Source organism: Magallana gigas, chromosome 1 (genome assembly GCF_963853765.1).
Source record: "Magallana gigas chromosome 1, xbMagGiga1.1, whole genome shotgun sequence".
NCBI lineage: Eukaryota > Metazoa > Mollusca > Bivalvia > Ostreida > Ostreidae > Magallana > Magallana gigas.
Window position 1 is genome coordinate 12,226,277 of NC_088853.1, and position 26,392 is coordinate 12,252,668.

The 26,392-nt window shown below is 33.0% G+C and overlaps 1 protein-coding gene across 1 annotated transcript in view; it reads left to right on the top strand.

Moving 5' to 3' along the window:
- The window catches only part of LOC136273138 (uncharacterized), an 88,598-nt gene that overhangs the window by 29,603 nt on the left and 32,603 nt on the right, over positions 1–26,392 (top strand). Inside the window, exon 2 of the mRNA XM_066077235.1 lies at positions 23,421–23,549. Within this exon, the coding sequence (XP_065933307.1) occupies positions 23,421–23,549 (129 nt within the window). The remainder of the gene's footprint in view (positions 1–23,420; positions 23,550–26,392) is intronic.

Below are 26,392 nucleotides of genomic sequence, written 5' to 3' on the forward strand. Positions count from 1 at the left end.
ACTGAACAATTATATGTTATTAATTATAGAAGCAAAAATGTTCATTGTACGGCTGTTCATCTATACATTACCATACCAAAGTCATATATTACGTAATTAGGGGTTTCACGGGGCCAGAATTCAAAACTTTGATCATTAACATTTGAAAAAGGAGAAATATTTTGAAAAACAATGTAGAACAAAAGTTGCTTATATTAGCGAGAACTTTTTTTTGATATAAAAAAAAAGGGGCTGACCCCTCAAATTAGGGGCCAGAAGGGCTATTAAGAGTAAAAATCAACAAGCATCAAGCATTCCATGGAAAGTGGAAAAATTATTTTTTGAAAAGCTGCTTGTATATTATTGAATTTAATCTACTTCACACAAAATCCCTGATAAACAATGATTTTTGTCATACTATGGGACTGGTATCCAAGGAAATTTATTTCCTTAGTTACGGGTGCACAAATCTTTGAAAATAAAACAATGATTTTAGCTAAACATCTACGTAAATTATTCATTTACATGATATTATATAGTATTTTGCTTTTTGTATTTATTATAAGATTGAGTTTTCCCATTTTTAGGAAAAAATAAAATTTTAAAATATTTCATTTTAATTGTTGCCATGACAACAGGAGGAGAACATGCATTTAGACGCTTATCAATTTTCAAAAATTGCACATCTTTATCACTTTATATGCAAAATCTACAACCACTGCTGGAAAAATGAATTATGTATTTCTGTTAGTGATCATCTGTACTATAAATATGCAAAATAAAATCCATAGGCAACTTTGAGGGGAGAAAGTTGTACAAGATTTAAAAATATATCAAATTTGCATTTTAAGCTTTTACAAAGGGGTAAAGGTAACATAAAAACCAAGTATTATTAAATTGAATAGATCATATTGTACCTTATTTTTAAAATATTCCCTGGTTCAAGATGCACAATAAGTCAAATTTTCTATTTTATAAAGTTTTTTTTTAAAATGACATTTTAAAGATCAATCATTTTCATCTAAAATAAGAAAACATGGACACACGGACGTAAGGGCAAATATAAGGTAAAATACTTATTTCATTTATAAATGAGGTATTTTACTCCTCAATGTGGTTGAATCATAAATTTAGTGAAAATCTGCATACAAAACAATCATTTAAAATATCATGTACCAAGAAAAAACAAGGGAAGGAGGTCAGGTTTTACCCTCTGAGTTCATTTTATTTGACCTTTTTGTACTTAAAGTGCAATTCTCAACATAATGAAAATTGACTTAGATATTCTTGACAAAAAATGTGAACAATAACATCATATACCAATATTGTTTTTCATTTTATAAGTACTATAATGATGGTCAGAATGAATATATAAAATAAATATATATATAATATATATTTTGTTTAAGTTGCATCTTTCCTGACCTTTTTGTACTTAAAATTAGCCAACTTTTAATAATAAGTGTGATTTGAAATAAAAGCTTTCTAAATGTTTAGATTTCTTATGATTTCAATGCAGTTTTCTGGATATTTTTGTTTTCCACTTCATAAATAAGATATCATATATAAATGTTTAGAAAGAGGGCTTTAAATGTAAAATTCTTACAAAAATATTCTAGGTTTTTTCTTTTTATTTGAAACAGTTTACACTAAAAGTCTATCACCTATAAGCTCTCTGAAGGGCGCGTAATTATTTAAAATGACCTCAGCTTAGAAGAAAGATATGCTCTTCATCTCTAAATGTAATACTGAATCTCCAGTCTACTCTAACATGTCTAAGAGATTTCAAGTTGTTCTGATAAAATCAAACACCAATAAGATTATTGGGGGGGGGGAGGGGGTGGAAGTCCATCATAATTCATTTTTCAATATGTATATTTAAGAAAAAACATTGCTGCATGAAAAAGTATGTGCAGAGATGTTTTTTAAAAAGTGAAGGTCAGAAAAAGAAATCAAGGAGGTAACTTATTCCTCAGAAGGCGAAATATCCAATTTAGATGTTCATCTGATTATCATATTATTTTATAGTTGAACACAGTCACCAATAGTTTCTTTCTTTCACTGATATCAGCCCGAATCATATTTGGATGTAACTATAACAAATAAATGACAATAATTATTTCAGTTAAATTGGTCATATCCGCCCCCTCCCAGCACCCATGCATGCAGGATTTTCACATAAGAAAAATTGTCTCAACAATATATGTATATGCTTACTTTGAGAATTGATCTACTAAGCCACTTTTAAAAAGTGTTCTGTCCATCTCCCTACTCGATCAGTAATTAAACTTTTTGTCATTAAGATGGGGAAATATTTTTTCTTCAAAATCTAATAATCAATTATTTTACATAAAATTGAATTGGTCTGCAAAAATTCAGAGAAATATTTTGACAGTCAGCTGATATAGATAGTACAGTAGCCTTAATATCAATATGTGAATTGTTGGTTTATATTCTTATGCATGAATTTATTTCCTATTTAGTCTTGGTTTTGTCAATGTCATCAGGTCAGTTCAAATAGCTTGACATAAACCTGTATTACTGCTTTTACTGCAGAACTTGCTGAATGCTCTATCTAACATGGGTTTTATTCTTTATTTAACAGTGTAAAGTAAACACAAATAAAACAATCTTATGAATATCAACTTTAATTTTTACCATCATCAATTGTAATAATTTTCACTGAAAATAATTCAACAACTCAAATGATCAAATGGTAATAAATCATTATGCATCAGCATTGACATATGAACACATCTTATTTTCAAAAATAGACAGAGTTTAAGTCAGGCACACATTTGGTTTGAAATAGTTCAGAAAATACTTGTTTGTACCATTGTATTTAACCCAAATATCCCTATATATAATTATATATAATTTTGAATTCTATTTGATAAGATTTTCAGTTTTAGTTGAAAGCCAGCTCTTCTTTTCTGTGGAACAAAGTGGTTAACATAGCTGTTTATCTTCAAGGATGAAAGAAATTCTGCTAAAGAAAATCATCCCTTGTCAACTATAGTATTTGTTGGTCTGGTTTTTTTTTCAATTGCACTTTCACCCTCTTCTTTTGCGAAATTTAAATATTTCAAGCATTGTCTCTGTCATCTGTCTGGTATGAATATTTTAATTTTTGTGTAGACATGGTAGATTTGTCCATCCTCATTTAAGTTGATTCATTTGGCTTGCATGTGACACATTTTCTGTTTACAACTCACTAAGTTATCTGTAATAAAACAAAGAACCCGTTATAACGCATACACCTTTCCATCCCCTATTTAATTAAACTGTCTTGAAAACTCATACAGTAAAATATTTTACTGTTATAAGTCATTTAATATATGTGTAAAATCTTGACTTTTTCTAGCAATATGGTACAAATAGTTGATTTTATGTGAATACAACATTAATTACCAACATATAGAATAAGAAGAAGACTGATCAATTATTCACACAAGATACATTTAAACATGGATTTGTATACATGTAGCTACCATATAGTCTATACATGTATGTTAATACGTTTTTCATTAAAAGTTTATTGTCCTTGATGCACAAAAACTATGTACAATAAGCAATCACGTATACATTGTCTTTGTCATGTTTAAACTTTTATTTATAATGTTGTGTGCATTGACATGTTAATCCGAATTTTCACGAAGATCTACTGCATCCACTATTTCTCCCGTTAAAGAAATGTTTGCCAGTAGAAAATAAGAAACCAGTAAAAGTTGTCACTTACCATGATAATGAACTAAATAAACACTTCTATAATCCAGAAACTAAAATCCATAGTCGTCTCACTTCAGCTCCGTAGAAATATTGGATGTAATCAATGTAAACAAAATACCGTTTTTACCTCCTTTCGTAAGAGAGTCATATCAAAGGGAGGTAATTAGAGTAAAACTTGCACGTTTCAAGGTGTATAAAATCAGTATTTATTTATAAACGGGTGACTTGCCTAAAGATTTTTTAATTGATTCTTCTAGAACAAATGTCATAATATAAATATGTAGTGTTAGTTAACCTTGACATGGTTGTAGAATTTTATAAAAGTGCACTGAATTGACTGGTGTTTGCATGCAAAATTAACAAGATAAAACGGGTATAAATATCAAAGGATGAAGTAAATGTAAATTCTTAATGATGTTTAAATTACAGCAAAGTGTTTTGTAGTATAAAAAATTATTGATAGAGTTTTAAGATGATTTAACATAATATTGTATTTGTATATACAAAAATTTTCATGTTAAAATGAAGTACAAATCAGTCAGTCTAAAAGCACGTGGTTTCCATAGTAACAGCACGAATAAAAAAAAATTACCCAAATATTTTTAATACAATCTTCAGTCTGATTATCTTTATATGTGTTTTTATCATTATTGTTTTTATGTCACTTTCCATATTTTTCACAAAATGCTCGATGCTTGCTGATTTTTACTCTTAAGTCTTTTAATGATAACTTTTTTCTGACCCATAATTTGATATTAATCATAAATCAACAAAGAAGCTCAATTTAAAACTGAAATCCGTTTTAAAATCGGACGATGCATAACAAAAATATTGGGATTTAAAAATTGAGTTTTCCGGAAATTTTGATTCCACGTTCTTGGTTAAGAAAATAGTGTTATGTTCAAAGTAAAATTAACTCGTAACTAATATAATTCGGAAATTGTTAATTCGTTCTTGAACACATTCGGGATTTTTTAAATTAAGTCGTTCTAGAAATTGTAAAAGATTTTGTTAATTCGTTCTTGAAATCATTCAGATATAGTTAAGTCGTACTAAGAATTATTCTATATTTTTAAAATATTTTTTTTAAATGTTCCCTTGTAGTTGGTTTCAGAACTCTCCTTCTTACAGGACCTTCTAGCTTTACTCTCGACACTAACGGAAGACCCACTCGTTGCTTTGCAACGAGCTTAGCTCTAGTTCTTATTTTTCTTTTTTTTTCTTCCTAGACGCGAACTTTGAGGCTTAATATCTTGCTCATTTCTAAACGGTTTTTGCTCACATTTTCAGGGCTTATAGACATTACAAAACACTATCTATAACATTTCATAAACTTCAAAATTCCTCTTCCGTTAACGAGTTATTCCCCTTTTATAATTTTTTAGGCCCTTTGCTTTCCAGACAAAGGCTCCGAGACTATGATAGCAGGGAATGGGAATCCAGCGAATTTGAATAACAGAGACATTGAAGTTGTGCACATCGATTTTTGTTTTTGGATTACGTTTTTTTTTTAGAAAAAGGTAGGTGGTCAAAAAATAGGATTCCAAAAAGTGCGAAAATTAAAACATATTTTTCTTTGTATCTTTTAAACAAAAAATATTTTGTTAAGACATGTAGAATACAAGTTGTGCAGAATGTTAAGGGCTTTCATTTGACACCAATAAAAAGGGCTGGCTTCTTAAATTAAGGGCCAATAGCGCTTGAAAGTTGTTGCTTAATAACTCAAAAACGGTTAGGATTTCGATATGGCTGTCGCTGGAAAAGTTGTTTGTTGGGATCTCATAAAGGTCGTTACAATGTTATTTTGTTGGTGAATTGTGTTGTATGAATGTAAAAAGCTTTACATGTTAACATCTACCTCGTTTAATATGGCAAGTTATCGAAAGTCTATGTGCGTGCAACTGGCATAAAGTTTCCACAGAAAGTATGCTGGTTTATACAGGAAATTTATTTTTAGAATAGATTTTTTATTTTAGGAGTTTATGTCAGTTTAGTTAAGTTCTTATAGTGCACAATCCCTAAAACGAGAATCGGAAAAAAATTCTTCTTCCTTTGTAGTAAAACACAAAGTACGGATTTAAAATAAATTTATGTATTACATTTGAGTTTTTATAAAATCTACCTTGAATCAGAGCCGTGTGTGTACCGTTACTTAAGCTATCCTTCACCCGCGGCCTAGAAAATCGGTCACCATGGTCGCGACGGGGCTAACTAGCGGTCAGCGGTTATCTAATACACGAGAGTAGCGTCTCTCATATGTGAGTTTATTTAGCCGCGAACTCTAGAATTGTTTTAGTTTATATACCCGTAAATAAAATACAAGATCTGGTTTAATTTCTTCATATTATAAGAGTTTGTCTATCTTGTTTTTATTTCATTAAACATTAGAGTGTAAATTAAGAAGACGTTCTGAAAATTTATAAAGGCGATATTACTACAAATCGGAAACTTCGTCAGACTTAAATTAATGGTTGGTTTGTAGGTCTAAAATGTTTTTAAATCTGTACAAATATTGTTTTAAATCAACAAACAACCCACAAATATTAAAACTTTTAAATGATGATCATCCCTCGCACATGGCCGAGGAGATCCCGTGCGAGTGGACAGGTTTGTGTTCTTCTGCATGTACCTTATCACGCGTGCATGTTTCAGACTTTTGTACGAACACAACTATTTTCTTTTATTATGATTTCAACTATGATATTGGTTTAAGATGAAAAGATAAATTTATTTTACATGTACAGTTGATTTAGCAATGATTAATACGATTGCGCACAATGTAGTTTATTATAATCAAAGTTCCATGTTTCATGTTTGCGGTAGGTGCTGGCACGATAAAAGGACGTCCTAAATTGAGGCATTCGGATTTTTTTAATTGGCAAAAAAGATAATCAGATTTGACGAAAATCATTTTATGGCGACTTCTTCTCATGTGTAACATTTTCACTTTCCCATCCGTTTGTTTATTCGGTCAGTCTGTGTTAATTCAATCGCAGCGGGCGACCGAAAATCTTGTGTTGCTTCAGCGCACACAGCTGAGAACATCTATAGCCCCAGCCGGGTTCTGTTTATGGCTGCAGATCATCAATTGTTATGTAATTGAGTAACAATGTTTCGAAGGTTATCGAATATTATTGAGTATCCAAGTGTGCTTTCACTACAGTGGTCAATTGTTAAACAACAAGGCTATTATTCGAAGTCAATCATCTTCACATTATACATGTAGGGGCGAAATCGTAATCGGATAATGTTGCTAATAAATCAATGTTGAACACGCTAAACTTCTACAGATATGAATGGAATAATATATTATACTTAAAAGTTTTAAGTCAAAGGAAAATTTGTCTCTGATTAAGAAGTTATGAAATACGACTACATTATGCAACGCAGTCGGTCGCCATAGAAATCATTAAAGTACTGCAAGTGTCAACAGATTTCTTGTTTCTTTGAAATACATGTACCATGATAGTTCACTACCAGAGTCAAGCTAGCCAGCACTAACTCCAACGCACTAACAAAAAAATTCACGGAAGGTGTATATAGTGTGAATTATTGTGATGTGCATTATTTATGAGAATTTCAAATTGCAACTTTGTGTTTTGTGAGGGATTTGTTTACGTATTCATACGAACAACTCGGTGAGTATCTACTCACTACCCCTTGCAATTACTATAACAAACTTGAACTTGCAACTGTAATATATATCGATATTACTCTCTCACTGTGACATGGATAAAATGTCGAAACCAGTCTTTCTAAAAGACAGTGAGTTGCCCAAAGACAGTAGTAAAAGAATTACAAATTTTGATTTATTAGATGCTATAACTCTTGCTGTCGGGGACACGGTCAAATGCGTCCAGCTTGACCGTGACCTCTGGCGAATCTATCTGGACGAGAAACAAAGCAGAGATAAACTCATTATTGAAGGATTTGACTTAAACAATCAGCACGTACGAGTATACGACTCCAATCCATACTCAGCAGGCCTTACTGACCCAGAAGATCCGGTCCTTAAAGTAACTATATGCGGCGTTCCACTCTCTGTGGACGATTCGGCCATACATGACATGCTTAAAAAACTAGGAGTACATCCTAAGAGCGAGATCAAATACGAAAAAATTAGAAATCCTACATCCAATAAAATGACCAAAGTATTAAATGGCAACAGATTTCTGTATATAGAACCACTTGAACAAAACAAGGCCTTGCCTCGATTCAGTTACTGCGCAGGTCTCAAATGTAAGATCTTCCATCGCGGACAAAATGTCGAAAAACCACCTAGTACCTGTACCAACTGCTGGGAAACTGGGCACTCTTTCAGGCTATGCCAGAATATTCCGCGTTGTTCCGCTTGTAAGGAAACTGGACATAAGCCCGGCTCCAATCTATGTCCGCAATACATCGAAGATAACTCTAATGAAGTTGAAGCTTTTGATGGTAAAGAAAATGTGCTTTCAAATTTCTTCCCATGTGAGCTTATGGTCTTTGGCGAATCTTTTGAATCAGCTGAACAAGCTTTTCAGCTTACGAAGGCTGTTCGAGCGGGAGACCTTTTGGCGGCGGAGAGGATTCGAGCAGCTAAATCTGCGTTGGAATGTAAACAAATCGGAAACTCCGTCCTACCATCCACTTCCTGGCATCAGGACGCGCCTAAGGTTATGGAAGAAATTGTGATAGAAAAAGTGAAACAAATATCTGAAATGAAAAAGAAAATTACGCAAGTGTTTACAGATGAAAAAGTGTTTGCGCACTCAGTATATGACCAGTTTTGGGGAACTGGTCTAAACTCGACGCAAACCGTGCACACAAATCCGAAAGCGTGGCCAGGGCAAAATGTTATGGGCAAGCTGCTGCAACGTGTTGCAGAATCCTTTCATGCAAGCTCACAGCGTACAAGTTCCCGGAACAGGAAAACCACAGTTAACAACGCCAGCAAAGCCAACCAGAAAGACCTGGATGGGTATGTTAAAAAATCAAGTAAATCCAGCAAATAAACATGTAGACTATGGCTTGTATTAAGTTTTCATCTCTGAACTGTAGAGGGTTAAATAGTTATGATAAAAGGGTTATTCTATATGATTGGTTAAACAGTCAAAAATGTGATATAATTTTCTTACAAGAAACGCATTTTGTTGATAAAAAACAGAGTATTTATGATTTAAGATGGCATGGTTCTGCTGTTCATAATTTTTCTGAATCTTCACATAGTAAAGGTGTGTCAATATTTTTTCACAAAAATTTTGCCTTTAAAACTCTAAATTTACATAAATCTGCCGATAGTCGAATTTTATTAATGAATATTGAACATGACAACAATATTATTACTTTAGTAAATGTATACGCCCCAAACTTAGAAAATCTAAGAATTAACTTCTTTAAAAAGGTTGCTAAATGGATATCACTATATGCAATGAATGAAGAAAATTTAATATTTGTTGGTGACTTTAACTGTAGCGTACAAAATGAAAAAGATAAAAGTGGGAAAATAGTCAGGGAAATAATACAGAGATTTGATTTATATGATATGTGGTCGGAATTAAAATCCGACAAAAAAGGTCTAACGTGGTGTGATGGCAATGGGACACCAAAAAGTCGAATAGATTATGTAATAGCGAGCGAACACTTTTGTTATACTCCAGAGAACATATTTTTACGCAAAGCTCCCAATGTGAATGATTGCAGACTGAGTGATCACCTGTCAATAGTTTTTAAGTTTAGAATATCGGGTAACACAAGAGGAAAAGGCTTTTGGAAATTAAATGTATCTGTTTTACACGATGCAAATTATGTTAAAACAATGAATGACTTTTTAAACAACCTACCAGATGAAATAGAAAATGAGATCAATCCGCATATCAAATGGGATTTAATTAAGATACAGATAAGAAATTTAAGTATAAATTTTTGTAAACAAAAAGGTAAAACAATAAGAAATAAAATTCAATCGATTGAAAAGGAAATTGAAAAAATTGAAAGTTCTGATTATGCACAAATTAATGTCAAAAAGAAGAGAGAATTAGAAAACGAGTTAGACGAATTATACAAACATAAAGCGAAAGGCGCACAGATCAGATCGAGAGCAAAGTGGATCGATGAAGGGGAAAGAAATACGTCCTACTTTCTTAGGCTTGAAAATAAACACCAATCTCATAATGTAATCAATAAGGTAGATAATAATGGACATATATACACTACAACGGATGAAATCTTGAAACAACTATACATATTTTATGATGATCTCTATTCGAGCAGACGCGTCTCAGATGCGCATATTGAAAACTACTTAAGTGAAATAAATCCTGAAAACAAAATATCAGATAAAGAAAAAGAAATAATTGAAATTTTTCCCACTTTAAAAGAATGTGCCGAGGCAGTTTACAATATGAAACAAAATAAATCTCCAGGCAATGACGGTATACCAGTAGAATTTTATAAAATGTTTTGGAAACACTTAAAAACATATTTTTACAATGCTCTGAAGCATTCTTTCGAAGAATGTGAACTTTCCACAACACAAAAATGCTCAATTTTATCACTTATATATAAAAAGGGTTCTCTAGAAAAAATAGAAAACTACAGACCGATCAGTTTAACTAATATAGATTACAAGATCATAGCTTGTGTCTTTGCTAAAAGACTACAAAAAGTAATGGATAATATAATAAATGAAAACCAAACAGGGTATATCAAAGGTAGATTTATAGGTAATAATTCTAGACTTATATTAGATATTCTAGAGTACTGTGAAAATAATAACAAAGATGGCATATTACTTTTCGCTGATTTTCAAAAAGCCTTCGATTCGGTTGAATGGAACTTCCTATTTAAAACACTACAAAAATTCAATTTCGGGCCGAACTTTATAAAATGGATACAAATACTTTATAAAAACCCATGTTTTTATGTAAAAAATAATGGCTGGCTGTCACGGAAATGTAGAATGGAACGTGGAATAAGACAGGGTTGTCCAGTATCAGCCTTATTATTTTTATTCGTAATGGAAATATTGAATCTAAAAATACAGAATTGTGGAGATATAAAAGGGTTCAAAATTAGTTCGTTAGAAAAAGAAATTAAATGTATACAACATGCTGATGATAGTACATTTACATTGGAAGATCAATTTTCATTGGAAAATGCGCTAAACATTTTAAAAAAATTTGGCAAAATGTCAGGCACAAATTTAAATATGACTAAAACGGAATGCATCATTTTAGGACCTCTTAGAGAAAGATTAGATCGCCAAACACACGTATATCAAGTAAGAATAAATAAAGATACTTTAAAATGCTTAGGTATATATGTTGGACTAAACAAAAATATATGTAACGAAAAAAATTGGATATGTAAATTAAAGGAATTTGAAAAGATACTGGATTCGTGGAGATGTCGAAAGCTTACTATCTTCGGTAAATGTCAAATTGTAAACTCGATTATTCTATCAAAAATCATTTTCACTGCAACGGTTTTAGAAAATCCGGGAAATGATTACTTTAAAAAATTAAATAAACTAATTTTTTCTTTTTTATGGGGCAATCGTGAACGCATCAAAAGGCACACATTAATTCGTGAGATAAAAGAGGGGGGTATAGGAATAATTGACCCAGAAATCAAAATTAAAGCTACTAAAGCAGCTTGGATTTCAAAACTTACACAAAATAAGAGTAATTTAAGTAAATTTTTAAATGCATGTTTAGCAAATCATAAGATGAAAATCGAATATATTCTAGAATCAAATGTAACAAACACTTCTGATTTTAATAGTCTGAAAGGACTTCCACAATTCTACAAAGAGGTATTTACTGCATTTAATGAATGCAAAACTCCAAAAAGCATTGATACTGTGGAAGAAATATTACGGCAGAATATTTGGTTTAACGTAAACTTTAAATACAAGGGAAAAGTTTTATATTTTCAGAACTGGTTCGAAAGCGGCTTTCATTATGTGAAAGACCTTGTGAATGATAATGGTTTTAAATCGCTCAATGAAATAGCTACTATATTAAAATCGAAAAGAAATTATCTTTGTGAATATCTAACACTAAAAAACATTTTTCACTCTAAAATACATAATGATACAAGCAGGAGGAGATATATAAATATCAAAAATGAATTTCATTTTAAATTACAAGGAGAAATAAAAGATATCGGTAAAACGAAATCTGGCTTCTTCTATAAAATACTACTTGATGACAAATCCAAAAAACCTATCATGGAGAGTAAATGGAAAAATGAATTTAGCGACATAAACTCATTGTGTTGGCGAAAAATATATGATGAAAAAATTGTAAAAATTAATGATAAAAGCATTGCTGAATTTAATTTTAAATTATTGCACAATCTGTTGCCAAATAATCTATACCTTAGCAAATGGAATAAAAATATTGATAAATTTTGTACGTATTGTCGAGAAATTGAAAATACAAAACATATGGTTTTCGACTGTATACTTGTAAAAAACATCTGGAAAAAGGTTTCTGCTATACTTAAAATTAATATTGCTTGGAAACATCTTGTTTTGGGTTTCATTTATAACGGAAACCAAAGCAATGTAGTTTTAAACAATGTAATATCCTTCATTGCATGTAAAATTTTTAAATACAAAATGAAATGTAAACTGATAGAAGACAATGTCACAAATGAAGGCCTAATTTTATTTTTAAGGTCATCGCTTGCAAGCTTTTTCCTTGTAAATCAGCAAGCACAAACTGTCAATTTTGATTACTGTATACTTAGAACTCTTTCTGAAATGCTGTAAATTGTAAAATATGAAATAGTAATAACAATAATGTTGTATTATTAGTAATAGAATATAATGAACTAGAGGGCGACCTGGCTCTCGTACTTTTATGCGGTATAGGACAAAAAGAACTGTGACTGTAGAAGCAAGTCCTACCGCATAGTGCCGCATTTTATATTCTCTATATTCACAATTGTCAATTCCTATTACATGTTTATTCGTAAATTGTATTTAAATTATGACTTAGAATTGTTTTCATATATATATATATATATATATAGTGTTTTTTCGATAAATCTTTACATAAGGAAAAAAAAAATGATAAATTCGCACTATTAAGTTAGATATGTGTATGAGCGACTATGATTGTAATTATATTACTTCACTTTATTAACTTTACTTTGTAAAAATATAAATGTATAAGGTATCCTCATTTTTTTTTTTTGCTACATAGTTACCGATCCAGGGGGCCCCTGGCACCCCAGGTAAGGTATACAAAGAGGGCCTCTGCGGAGGTATTACCTCAAGCAATTTGTATGTAATTTCAAATAAAATCATTATTAAAAAAAAAAAAAAAAAAAAAAAAAAAAAAAAAAAAATTAGTTAAAATTATCGACTATTTTTCAAGCGTTTTCCGATCCCGATGTTAAACAACTAAAATTATTAGGCCGCCTTGAACCCAAACTAGGACTTGTGCTCATAAGGTGAGCCCGGATTCCTCGGGGACGGGTGTACGCTCGAGGATTCCGGCGCCAAATTAGGCACTTGTGACAACGATTTCCGGCGCCAGGGCGCGGAGTAGACCTTAAGTGAACAAATTATTTGTGTAATGTAGCGTTCTAAACAAGGCGCCCTGCGCCCAACCTAGGACTTGTGCTCATTAGGTGAGCCCGGATTCCTCGGGGGAAGGGTAATCCCTTGAGGATTCCTGCGCCAAATTAGGCACTAGTGAGACCGATTTCCGGCGGCAGGGCGCGGAGTAGACCTCCAGTGAACAAATTATTTCTGTAATGTAGCGTTCTAAACAAGACGCCCTCCAAACATTGAAAGTTCGTATTCACACAAAGATTGCTTATGACCTTAGTGTTGACTTGTGATCATTAGGTGAGCCCGGATTCCTCGTGGGACGGGTATTCCCCTGAGGCTTCCAGCGCCAAATTAAGCACTAGTGACACCGATTTCCGGCGCCAGGGCACGGAGTAGACCTTAAGTGAACTTATTATTTCTGTAATGTAGCGTTCTAAACAAGGCGCCCTCCAAACATTGAAAGATCTTACTTTACACAAAGTTTGCGTATGACCTAAGTGTGTGTTATGATTTTGTTTCAAGGCTATTTTGTGAAGTTCAAGGACATTGGAAAAAATTTCATAAGTTTTGTCTGCTTTATACTGTTTTTAAGGAGAAACATTGGCTATTGCTTTTTCATTTAAAGATTGCTGATGACTTGAGGATGTGTCCTGAAATTGACCCAGGGTCAGTTGTGCAATTTTAAGGTCGTTTGAAAAATAAATGCTTCTTTCTTGTCTGTCATATCTACATGTAATATACATGGAAATGATTAGAAGCTAAAATTTGACACAAACATTGCTTCTGACATGTACTTAAATATGTCCCGACTTGAACTTTGATCATCTGTGCAAGTTCAGTGTCACTATAAGAAAAGAAGCATCCATTACTTTTTAATAGATAAATACTTTAGTTATGATTTTGTTTTTCTTAGTGGGGAGGGGAGGAATTATTTGTGAAGTTGCTCACAGAACCGCCAGTTAGTCCACTCAGAGCACTCTCCCCCTTTCTGGCAACCAAAATTCACCTTAAATTAACTTAATAAAGGAGATTGAATTTTGGGGCATTGTTCCCCCCTCCCCCAACACACATTTTAGTAGAAGGCAATATAAATTTGTATGGCAAATTGAAAACAAACTATATTAAACAAAATAAGTCATAGCTGCCTCACAACTCCCCCCCCCCCCCCAACCTTCCCTAACACTACCACGGATTAGATTTTGAAGATTATTTACATTTCAGATAAATTTGTTCCCCGAAGCAAAAACGATGCTGAGTGCTTGCATAGCCCTTTATTTTACGGAGAGTTGTCCCTCCCACTGAGCACCTCTCGTACAGCGAACCCTCAGGTTGGAGAAGCCGTCATTGTTTATTTTTGATTTTCTGAACTTACTTTATCATATTGACAATCCTGTCTGATTAAAATTACCACCCTTCTGCTTACACTCATCAGGGTCTGATAGGTATCGATAACAATTCATCTTCATATGACCTCTTTATTTGCACACAAACTAAATATATATCTCATTTACCAAATACATGACTTTATCTGTTAATGAGAGGTGCAACTCTTCAATACTCAGTCTGGGGGTTACATAGAATGCAGGATTAAAATAATTTGCCTGTCTCCATTTAAAAAATTCCAATACATTTTCTAAAGCCCTGATTGGTCAGAATTTTAGGTCGGGTGAAGATGACCCCCTATCAATACCTGTCAGACCCTGTAAGGAGAAGAGGGTGCTTTTAATCAGACTGATTGACAATCCTTTTCCGACAGGAAGCTGCAACGGAAGACATATTCGTTGCTTTGCAACGAGCACGTCTCTAGTTTGAAAGATATATTTGATGAAGCATATAGGATATGTTCATTCAAAATTATTTACTCAACAAAACTATTTTGTTATCGATATCTCCGAAAAGTTAACCATGTTTCGAACACCCTTGGAATTTCTATTTTGATCATGCGTCATTTATGGCCTGAGTATAAATATTTTTTAATTAAATTTTCTGGTTTCCTCTTGCTATAATATCATTGAAAGAAAATCAGTGAATTTGTTTAAAAATAGAAAATATAGCAAATTAATGCAGTAATGAGCTATTTAATCATGGATTGAACAATATTAAGCAAGCATCGAACAACCATACAACAGATACTAAAAATAGCGAAATTTTAATATTTCATGCCAAAAAAACCCGAAGAGGCTGGGATAAATATATTGATTACTTTCATATTAAAATTTGTATCAATGTAAAATGTGGAGCAAAAATGACCTTGGAAATAATTGATGAATTCCAAAAAATTAGGAACTTTTAACGACTCTAAAACATACATGTAGTTGGAGCTTTCATCATATTTTGGTATTTACATTTTAACAATACTGAAAATACTTTTGTGATTAACCTTAGTTACACTACCTAAGCTAACAACTTTTACTCGCCAAAAATTAAATAAAAAAAGAGGAAAATAAAAAAGTTAATAATTCACTTAGTGAGTTTTAAATTAAAAAAATCCCGCTCACACATATTTTGCGTGGAAGTTGGGGGGTGGGGGGGTGAAATGCTAGACAAATATACCTTTGTACATGTACTACATATGCATAATGCATATAGTTCTGCATTATTCATTGCCCAATTTACTAAAATATATGAAACGTAAATCAAATTATTGAATAAAAATAATCGAATGACAACTATATATCGATTGTCTAAATATGTCATTTTAACATGTAAACGGCAAGTGCAAATATAAAGAATGTGCATAAACATGGTAAGAAAGTTTCTATTCGAGAATTGGTACCACCTATCAAAACTCTCTATTTTCTTAATTTCATATGAAATTTTAAAAATTTACATGACAAATTGTACAATTTAATATTACGGTAAGCACCGATATTCTCAGCATCAGAATTAGCAATCATTTCATGTTTACGCCACAAGTTACGACTACCCTTGGCTAGGCGAAGATTTTTGTCTTAGCTTAAGGCGGGCGCAAAGTTACGCCTTTTAGTGAAACGGACCTTAGTCCAAATATTTGACTTAGTCCGGACTTACGACAGGCGTTCGGTTACGCCGGGCGTACGCCTTTTAGTGAAACGGGCCCCAGTGGTATAGAACACACCCCCTCTCTCTCTCTCTCTCTCTCTCTCTCCAACCAAATTATATATGAAAACTAGAGCAGAGCTCGTGGCAAAGCCACGAGTAGGTCTTCCGTTGTTGCTGCGGGTTGAAAATATATGTGATATGGTGTCAAACGATTATATTGACTAAACTTTCAGTTCTGCTTTTGTTATAAAAACGTGTTGTGATTGAAAGCGTGTATATAAAACGTGTTTTGAAAAAGAAAGGAAGAAAATGTTTTAGGAAAACTATTTGTCGAACACAGTCTGTGTAATCGTTTAAAAAATTCTTTAAAAATGAGACGTTTGATGGCGAGTTAAATTTTCAAAGGGTAGCAAGCATTGTTATAAACAGTATGCACTCATGATTCATATCAGGATTTATTTATTTTTAAAAACCGAACCCACCTACAAAACAAATCTTTCTAAATTTTTGAAGACTATGTGCAAGTTTAGAATTGTTACGTGCTGACAAAATTTAGTAATTAGTCAAAATTGATGGCTTCTCTGAACTTTTCTACAGGGAAATGTGTGTCGTCTGATATTATTTAATGATACGAGAAGACTTGGACATTCAAAATAATATAATAATCAGCTACAAAAAAAGATCAGCGGGAGAATTTATGCAAAAGCGAGCATCTAAATTTTACACCAGATGATGCTATTCCATAGAGACACCGCTATGTAACGTGAATTAAATAACTTTATTTACAGAAATGAATATTACTTCTCTCGACAATGTAATAATATGCAAAATCCTTATTTTTATGTCAGTGGGTTGACTAATTAAATTGAAAAAAACTTCAATTGCGCTTTCGTTAATTGGAATTCTGGGAAGGAATAAGACAGTCTGTGTTAGGGAAACTCGAAGAAGTTATGAAACTGGTCAGTTTCTATATCAAACTGCGCAGTGATGTATTAAAAGACTATCATGGGTATCGTCTGTACCCACGGTCCGGAATCCGTATGTGCAGTCATACATCGTATGTACATCGATACACCTTTACCTCCCCACCTACAGCCATACAAATCAGGGTGCAACCTTCATATACACATGCATAGTATTATAGTTCTGGAAACTATTTATCTTGTATTTTAATATATTGGGTATTCATTGTTCAGCTAAAATTAGTATTCCACGAGCTGTAGTTAAGTTGCATTACAACGCACATCTATCTCACTTAAGTGTAACTTTGAGAAGCGCATATGTTTTTGGGAGGCAGATATGTCGCTATATTATAGTCTGCAAGTCAAGTGAATTATCATGGTCTTTCAAAGAAATAAGAAATCTGTCGACACTTGCAGTACTTTGATGATTTCTATGGCGATCGACTGCATTGCATAATGTAGTCGTATTTCCCAAGAACAAAATTTCCTTTGACTTCAAACTTTTAATTATAATACATTATGAATTATTCTGTTCATAACTATAGAAGTTTAGCGTGTTTAACAGGTTAATATATTAGCCACATTCTCAGGTTACCATTTCACATCTTCAATGTGAAGATGATTGACTTCGAATAATAGTATTATTGTTTATAAAAGCACCCTTCCAACTATTACTCAATTACATATGTTCTGAGAAGCGACACAAGACTTTCGGTCGCACGTGGCGATTGAATTAACACAGACTGACCGAATAAACAAACGGGTGGGAAAATGAAACACGTTGAGGAGAAAATGTTACACATAAGAAGTCACCAAAAATGATTTTCGACGGATCTGGTTATCTTTTCGCCAATTAAAAAAAATCCAGCGCGAGCACTTGTCAGCGGGGCGGGAGGAGGGGCGGGGCGCAGCAATGAGTTCGCTTCCACACTGAAACGAACAACCATTTAAAAAATTACAGAGTGATTAATATGTGACCGATAGAACCTAATCTTAAGTTGTTTAAAACTCATGTGAATATTCTTTAAAATAACCATCAAAAAACTTTGATTATAATTTGATTTGATTTTTAAACTACCTTGTACGCTATCGTATAATTAAATCAATGCTTAATCAATTGTACAAGCTAAGTAAAATAAATTTATCTTTTCATCTTAAACCTATATAATAGTTGAAAACATAAAAAAATATAGTTCTGTCCGTGCAAAATATGAAACATGAACGCGTGATAAGGTACATGTAGAAGAACATGAGCCGACCGCGGATCACTTGTCCACTCGCGCTGGATCTCCTCGGCCATGTGCGAGGGATGATCATCATTTAATATTTGGGGGGGGGGGGGGGTTAAATTTTTTTAGATATACAAGCCAACCATTAATTTATGTCTGACGATGTTTCCGATTTGAAGTAATATCGTTCATTAGTATTCACTTACACTCAAATTTTTAATAAAGTAAATACAAGATGGACAAACGTTTATAACATAAATTTAAAACAGTTCTTGTATATATGGCTATATAAACTCAAACACGTTCATATTCATCTAAGTGTGCGTCGCGGTGTGCGAAACTTCTGTATTAGATAACCGCTTACCGCTAGGAAGTGCAGCCGTGTCTGATCTCCTCGGCCGTGGACGAAGAATAGATTACGTAAAGGTACAAAGCACAGACACGCATAGCTCAGAACCCAGGAAGATTTGAAAAGTTTGTAGTATAATGACCATATTCTATCAAATAGAAGGTCTTTATTTTAAACTTGAAACCCACAATTGATCTATGTCTGATAATGCTTTTGATTGTGAATGACATTGCTTTTATAAATTAACTTCTAATTTCTTAATTGACACCTAATCGTTTAGTCCATAAACTTTTATGTGTAATCAAAACTAAAACAATTCTTGAGTCTGCGTCTAAATAAACTCATATTTGAGAGACGCAACTCTCGTGTATTAAATAACCGCTGACCGCTAGGTAGCCCAGCCGCGACCATGGTGACCGATTTTCTCGGCCGCGGGCGAGGGAGAGTTTCGTTAACTTGGCCAAATTGCCGCGAGTACTGGTCAACACGTATTACTTTTTACCCTCATATTATGCAATACCCGAACACAAAAACAGTTTTATGAGATCATTAAAGTCACAAACAACTTTTTTTGCAGCAACGCCCATATCGAAAAATATACCGTTTTGGAGTTATGAAGCAAAGACTTTTAAGGGATCTAGACCCCTCAAAGGTATCAAATGAAAGTTCTTAATATTCTGCGTAACTTTTGTTCTATATGTGACTAGAAAAAATTTACAACTTAAAAGTTATTGAGCAAAGATATAAGCAAAATTTAACATTTTTTGAAACATAAATTTCGATGTAATTTTTTAAGAAGTAAACATGGGTTAATCAAATATGTAAAACTAGGAGGACAACGTTCAAGATGTCTACATTAAAGATTTGTAAATTAAAACTACTTGCTACGGATAAACTCAGAGCCTTTGCAGGTACACGAGACCCACTAAAAAAATATTCAAAGGGGAATAACTCAAAACCGGAAAAAGCGATTTCACAATATTTTGTGCTATAGTAAGCTATTGTCATTTTCAATAAACCCTTAAAATTTGAATAAAATCTAATGACAAACAAGCGAGATATTACAGTTTAAAGAAAAGTCTAGAAGAAAAAGAAGAACAAAAATAATAATGAAGAATTTCCAACAGAATCAGTACAAGGTCTTCCGTTGGAAACGGAAGACCTTAACAAGTATATAGCTGTTTATGAATTTTGGTTTAGTTTTTAAATTATCTTTTTATCATTTTACAGGCTATAGTAGCATAATTCAACCAAATACAGATAAGTGATAGACTTTGATTATCGAACCCGGTTATGCAGCATTTGTACTCATCATTTTTCGAGAAGAGAGACAGTTCCACCTCATGTCTGCAACAGTAATTGGGAAGATTAGTAGGCTAAATATTTATTATTTTTAATTTAAAATATTGCATGTTCATATCAATATATAGGATATACTTGATTTGTGTTTTAATTCTAGATTTTTAAATCTTATTAATATTATACAAATTCAAGTATGTATGTATGATTTACAATTTTGCATATGTATATAGGAATACAAAGTCTTTCATGCAATGGTTTACAGTATAGATTTTAAACTCTACGGTCAAAATAACTTTTTCTACAATTGCATGATTTTTAGGTGTTAAATTTACTCGAGATATTCAATGTAATTTAATTGCCTCTAAACAGGCTAGCTTGGGTATATACCTGAACTAAGGATTTTATTTCTTTTTAATTAGCGTTCAGTGAGTAACACAGGACTGACTTTTTTTTTACAATAGGTTCAAGTAAGGCAATGGAGTCGGACATGGCAGCAAGTATGTTGGGAAGGCTTAAGGACGATGGGTTTGAGATCGGTGCCATACGTGCAGACAATGACTCCACTACTGCAGCACGACTGAAAGCAGAATTCCAGAGTTTGGAAAAAAGATGTGATAAAAATCATTTGAAGAAAAACATAACCAAACAATTATACAGTCTCTCTGACTAGACATCCAGTAATGTCAGACCAATGATTTATTATATGTATTTTATGGAAAGGATATGAGTCGTGTCTAATGTTATAAATCAACTCTGTGGTCATAAAAGTTAAAGCAAACTCGCCAAAAATCTTGTGAAATTTGATGAATTAAGAGTTTATTATAACATAAATTTATTGAATCATTTTTTTTGATTGTCAACATCATGTATTGGTTCATGAGCAAAATGCATTAAAAAGTCTGAAAATGGGGGGGGGGGGGGGGGGGGGGGGAGTATTGTGACGTAGTGTAAAAAGTAACTCGAAGACCCCATTTGATATTTTGTATTTATGTTACTACAGATATGTTTTATAACATTTATTAAAATTAAGAAGTTTGATTGGTTATTAAATTTTTGAGGATCAAAAACATGCTTCCAGACTATGCAACTGTGTTCAAATTATGATGAGTTCATATTATACAAGGCAGTGGCATTGTAATTTGTATGATTAATTTTTAATGAAAGTTATATTTCTATCTACTATGAATGGTATTAAAAAATAATTGATGGTTATTGCTTGTTTTTGTAATTCATAATTTTTTTACTTGGCGTATTTAATCAAAACCCAATTAAAATAAAATACTGGAAAAAATGTGGTTGCTATGGCAACCATACCGCCCTTAAATCAACGATAATTATAGTTGAAATTTTCTCAAAATGTAACTACTCATATAAGGTATAATATATATAAAAAACGAGAAAATTAATTGGATAGAATTTTTTCAAGGACCCTTGCAATCACCTCCTTAAAACTGAGGCGCCAAGAGGTGTTTAAAATTTAACATTTTAAAAAATATATAGGATTTTTTTTTAAATGTTTTTCTCGAGAACTGCAATGTTACAGTTTGTGGAATTACTATGCAAGCATCCTTGTTTTATGTAGATTCTTAATTAGTAAAATTGTAACCCCCGGACTAATACTGGGGTCCGAAGAGGGGTCAAAGTTTAATATAAAGATATATAGGTAACATGTTAATAAATATTTTCTCGAGACCTACAATGCTACAATTTGTGAGATTACTATGCATACAACCATGGATAATGTAGAATCGATAGTTTTTAAATAGTGCCCCCTGGACTGATACTGGGGACCCGAGATGGGTTAAAAGTTTAACGTAGAAGTTTATATTGAAAATGTTTAAAATTCTTATTCTCAAGAACTACAATGCTTTAACTTGTGAGATTACTATGCAAGCATCTTTAAATGATGTATATTCTAAATTAATAAGGATGTGATCACTGGACTAATACTGGGGCCAAAATTGGGTTCAAAGTTTAACATAGAAATATACATGGAAACATTTTGAAACAGTTTTTCTCGAGAACTATAATGCTACAGTTTGTGAGACTTCTGTGAAAGGATCCTCAAATAGTGTAAATTCTAAATTGTTAAAGCCAACATAAACTTCAAAGTTTAAAATAAAAATATCATATGCTACGATATAGAATGTTACAAGGAACCGTTCAGGTGAGTGATGTGGCCAATGGGACTATTGTTGTGGTTGCATCAAGTCTCCTTAAATTACTGGACATGCTACTAATCAGACGCGACCAAATGCGATGTAAATTTCTACAATGCAACGCACAAACATTTCTACGAACGATTTAAAACGTTTTGTGTACTTGCAAGAACGATGCACAACTCTTTTAGGATCGTAAGATAAATTGCATTTTTTTAGACATCTGCTGTGCGACCTTGGACTGTTGCTCAGCATGCCTCATCTACTCTTGCAACGTTTTACGATCATTGCAAGATTTATCCGTTTCAGTTTTTATCCTTTGCCACTAGTATATTTAAGATACAAGGTTATTGTCGCCCCGTAACATTTGCACTTCCACTTTCAATTTTGTCGTGGTAAAAAGATAATATAAGATTCGCCAAGTCCTAATCTATTAAATGACATTAAAAAAGCAGCGAAATGAGCTGGAAAAAACGGGGGCGAATAATTCTAGTATACACTGTATAAAGATAAATGTTTCAAGCCGCAATTGACCTTGATTTTCGTTGTTCCTTTTTTATCTTTTTGGACGGTATCATCTTTACAGCTTTTTCTGCTGAAAAGCGTAGAAAACGGACGAGACATGTATATAACCCCTCGGACTTGCACGAGAATTCGTAGGATGAAACGCATGATCGGACAAACCCAGCACGTCCTATCACATTGGCGCATGTTCCATCGTCCGATCAGCTGGTCATTCGTGCGATCCTGTCGCATAATCCTACGACACTCGCTTTCATTGCGCAGTAGTCGGATCAGGAATCAAGATAAATCGCAAGATTCAATGCGTTTTCATCACACACACGGTCACTTAGAATCGTGCGAGTTGTGTACAAGTAATTCTTCATATGCGATTATTTTGGCAACGGTTTACGAACAATATCGATTTTATTTGGTCGCACGAATATTTTATCGCTTCTGTTCGTGCGCCAATTGTGAAAGGAGCTTTATTGAAACATTGTAAAGAATAAAATATATTTATATATATATATATATATATATATATATATATATATCTATATCTATATATATATATATATATATATATAAATATAAATTTTAAAAATCGTGACCACGCACCAGTACGTTTCTTGTATTTTACAGGTGGAAGACGAATTTGAAAGAATTTTTTAAAGGATTATGGGTGATCCTTCATAGATCTGGAAAACCCGGAGCAGGTGTTTATACAAAGCTGTTTGATGCATTTTCAAGAATCGTCTGTCTCTATCCTGAGTAAGTTCATTTCCGAATATCTAAAACTTAATAAAAAAAAATAAACAACAACTTTATTTAAAAAGTTCATTTGGATGTGAACTTGTTTGGTAACGTTATCACTTACATTACATTTTTAAAAAAGCCTATCATTGAAAACTGTAAAATACCCGTTGTACAATTCAACCGTCAAATCATTAGTGCATTAAGTGATGAGTGTGACGTCAATATTGTGATATTTTGACCTTTCAAGAAGTTTACAAGAAAAACATGTTTTTGTTTTAAATTTTTTGTAAAATTTAAAGGTATTTACATGTATGACGTATTTGGAGTAAAAAAAATTAACATGATTTTGAGTAAAATTATATATATCATGCTTCTTTTTATTAGATGTTCTACAAACTCGAGGCCCATTTAACATGTTCTGTCTTAAACTATGTGTTCCTTTTGTAACGCAACTGCACATGAGTACGGGAAAACCAAGTATTGAAAACACGATGGAAGAACAGTTTGTTTACAAATAAGAATAACGTTTTTCATGTCTTAAATTAGATAATTCTTATATCAGATGATACTCGAAGCTTTGCTATTCCTGTGCTAATTACCTGTAATAATGATGGGCACGATTTAAGCATCAACGACACGGTAAACTGAGTAAAAACCCCCTCTTCCTGAAGGATGCATGTACTCGGAGTGTTTATTATCCCATCGCGCAACTTGTTGCAAGGGGGATACTATAGCTTCGCTGCTGTGCGTGTGTGTATGTGTGTATGTCCATTGTCAGCTCTTTAGCAAAATTACAAAAAAAACCTCCAATGAATATTCATTAAACTTTGTACACTTCTTTGGCAAGGTAAAAGGACAACCCCTATTAATTTTCAAGTCAATTGATTCAATACTTTTCAAATTATCGTAAAACAGCGAAGTTAAAATATGAGTTTTATGTACGACTTGACAATAGACATTTCCGGTAATTTTATGTTCGACTTGAAGTAAACATGGTAAATCGCTACCGTATGCAGTTCAAATCAACAACTTGATATTTGTAGGATTTTAATCTATTAAATGTAAAAGAACAAACGTTTTGTAGTATTGGGAGGTTAGAAGATTGCCCGTAGGTAAAAGTTGAAGCGGGCAAGAAATTAAAGTCATCCGATTAACATCGAAACAAGCAGTCGACTTTCGTACACATTTTCCCGTATTACTTACAATAGAACTAGTCCAAAATTCAGAGGAGACTTTGACAGATATTGCACATTTATCACGCGAAAATTGTTTAATAATAATAATAGCTGCATATCTACTATGGGCTGACATACCACAAGAAACTAGAATTGTCCATCAGAGCAGACTACAGATCGCTAGATCTTCAGCTTCGTTTCAAAGTGTACGGACCGTTAATGCATGCTTCAATAAAAATAATGAATCAAAATTAGTTAACTTTAAAGCATATGTGTACATTTGTTGAGTTTCTGCTAGGAATACGAAAACTGTGCAACCACGTACATGTAACACCCCCCCCCCCCCCCCCCCATCTACCCCCAATTTATACACCACATAGCTCGGGAATTAAGATAAAATAGATATTATGAATTCAAAGTGGTTTTTAGATATACTTGTGTCATTTTTTTTATGTGAAAAAATTTGATCTGAAAATTTACATGTATTTTCCTAAATAATACATTTTCCCCTACAAGTCATATCGCAAGGGGATGCTACGCTTTGCGGTGCCCTTGTTTATTCTTTATGTTATATTTGTTTGACTAATAATCATACAATAATTGCTGTATCTAGAAATGAAACGGAGGCGTGACGAGTGCCCGTAAGATACAGCAATTATTGTATGACGATTGGCAAATTAGCAAATGATTTGTGGCACGCCTACTTTCACGAGCTGCATTTATCGCGCGGCATTTCAGTTCGGGCCTCTTTGAAAGATGGACGTAGATTTTCTTTAGGATGAATTCAAAATTGAAGAGATCGACGACTTGACATGATCTCAAGTATGTGACAAAATGGAAGCTTTCAACGGATTACTGAACATGAGCGTTACGCAGACGCTTGCACAGTTCGAAACAGGATTGGATCATGGTGAATTTAAACTGGATTTGAACTTTTTGGGTGAAGACGAAAACGTATCAAAAATGCCGACCACATCGCCCAAAGAGTGTACCGATAACTCGATTGCGTTGAATACTCCTGCTCCTAATATCTCCGAGTGTTCCGTTTTTCCGGAAACATCTGCAACTGTCCATAGTGAAGAGGAGCCCATGAGCAAGAGTCCTAAATTCCCGTTTGGAAAATTTAAAAACTGCAACATTACGTTTCAGTTTTAAAGTATAGTTAGTAGCCAGACAGGTTGTTAAAATACAAGAAACGTATATTTTTTTTTTTTTGGATTTTATGTTGTCTGTGTTATAAATTACACAAGGACGTTCAGCAGCTGTTCAGGTGTTTATGGAGAAGAATTTGAGTTTAGAGTTGTTATGAAATTGATTAAAGCATAAGTTTTGCGGAAGTTTGCTTTTTTCACTGTACATTAATTCAAAATTATTGTACGGTATTATCACCTTGCCTTATTTCATACAGTACAATACCTTGTAAATTCTAAAGTTATTGTACGGTGATAAGCCACGCCTAATCGGGTGAAGGACAAGTATTGGAAATTATTGTACACCAGTCATCAAAGGAAAAACGCCGCATAAGTGCCACAATCAAATACATGGAACACATGTGGCACCAACCTAACTAGCAACAAGAGGCCCATGGGCCACATCGCTCACCTGAGGAACAAGCGGTATGATAAAATCAGCTCAATGGAGTCATAATACAAACTATCTGGACAATGTACAATAATTCATGTA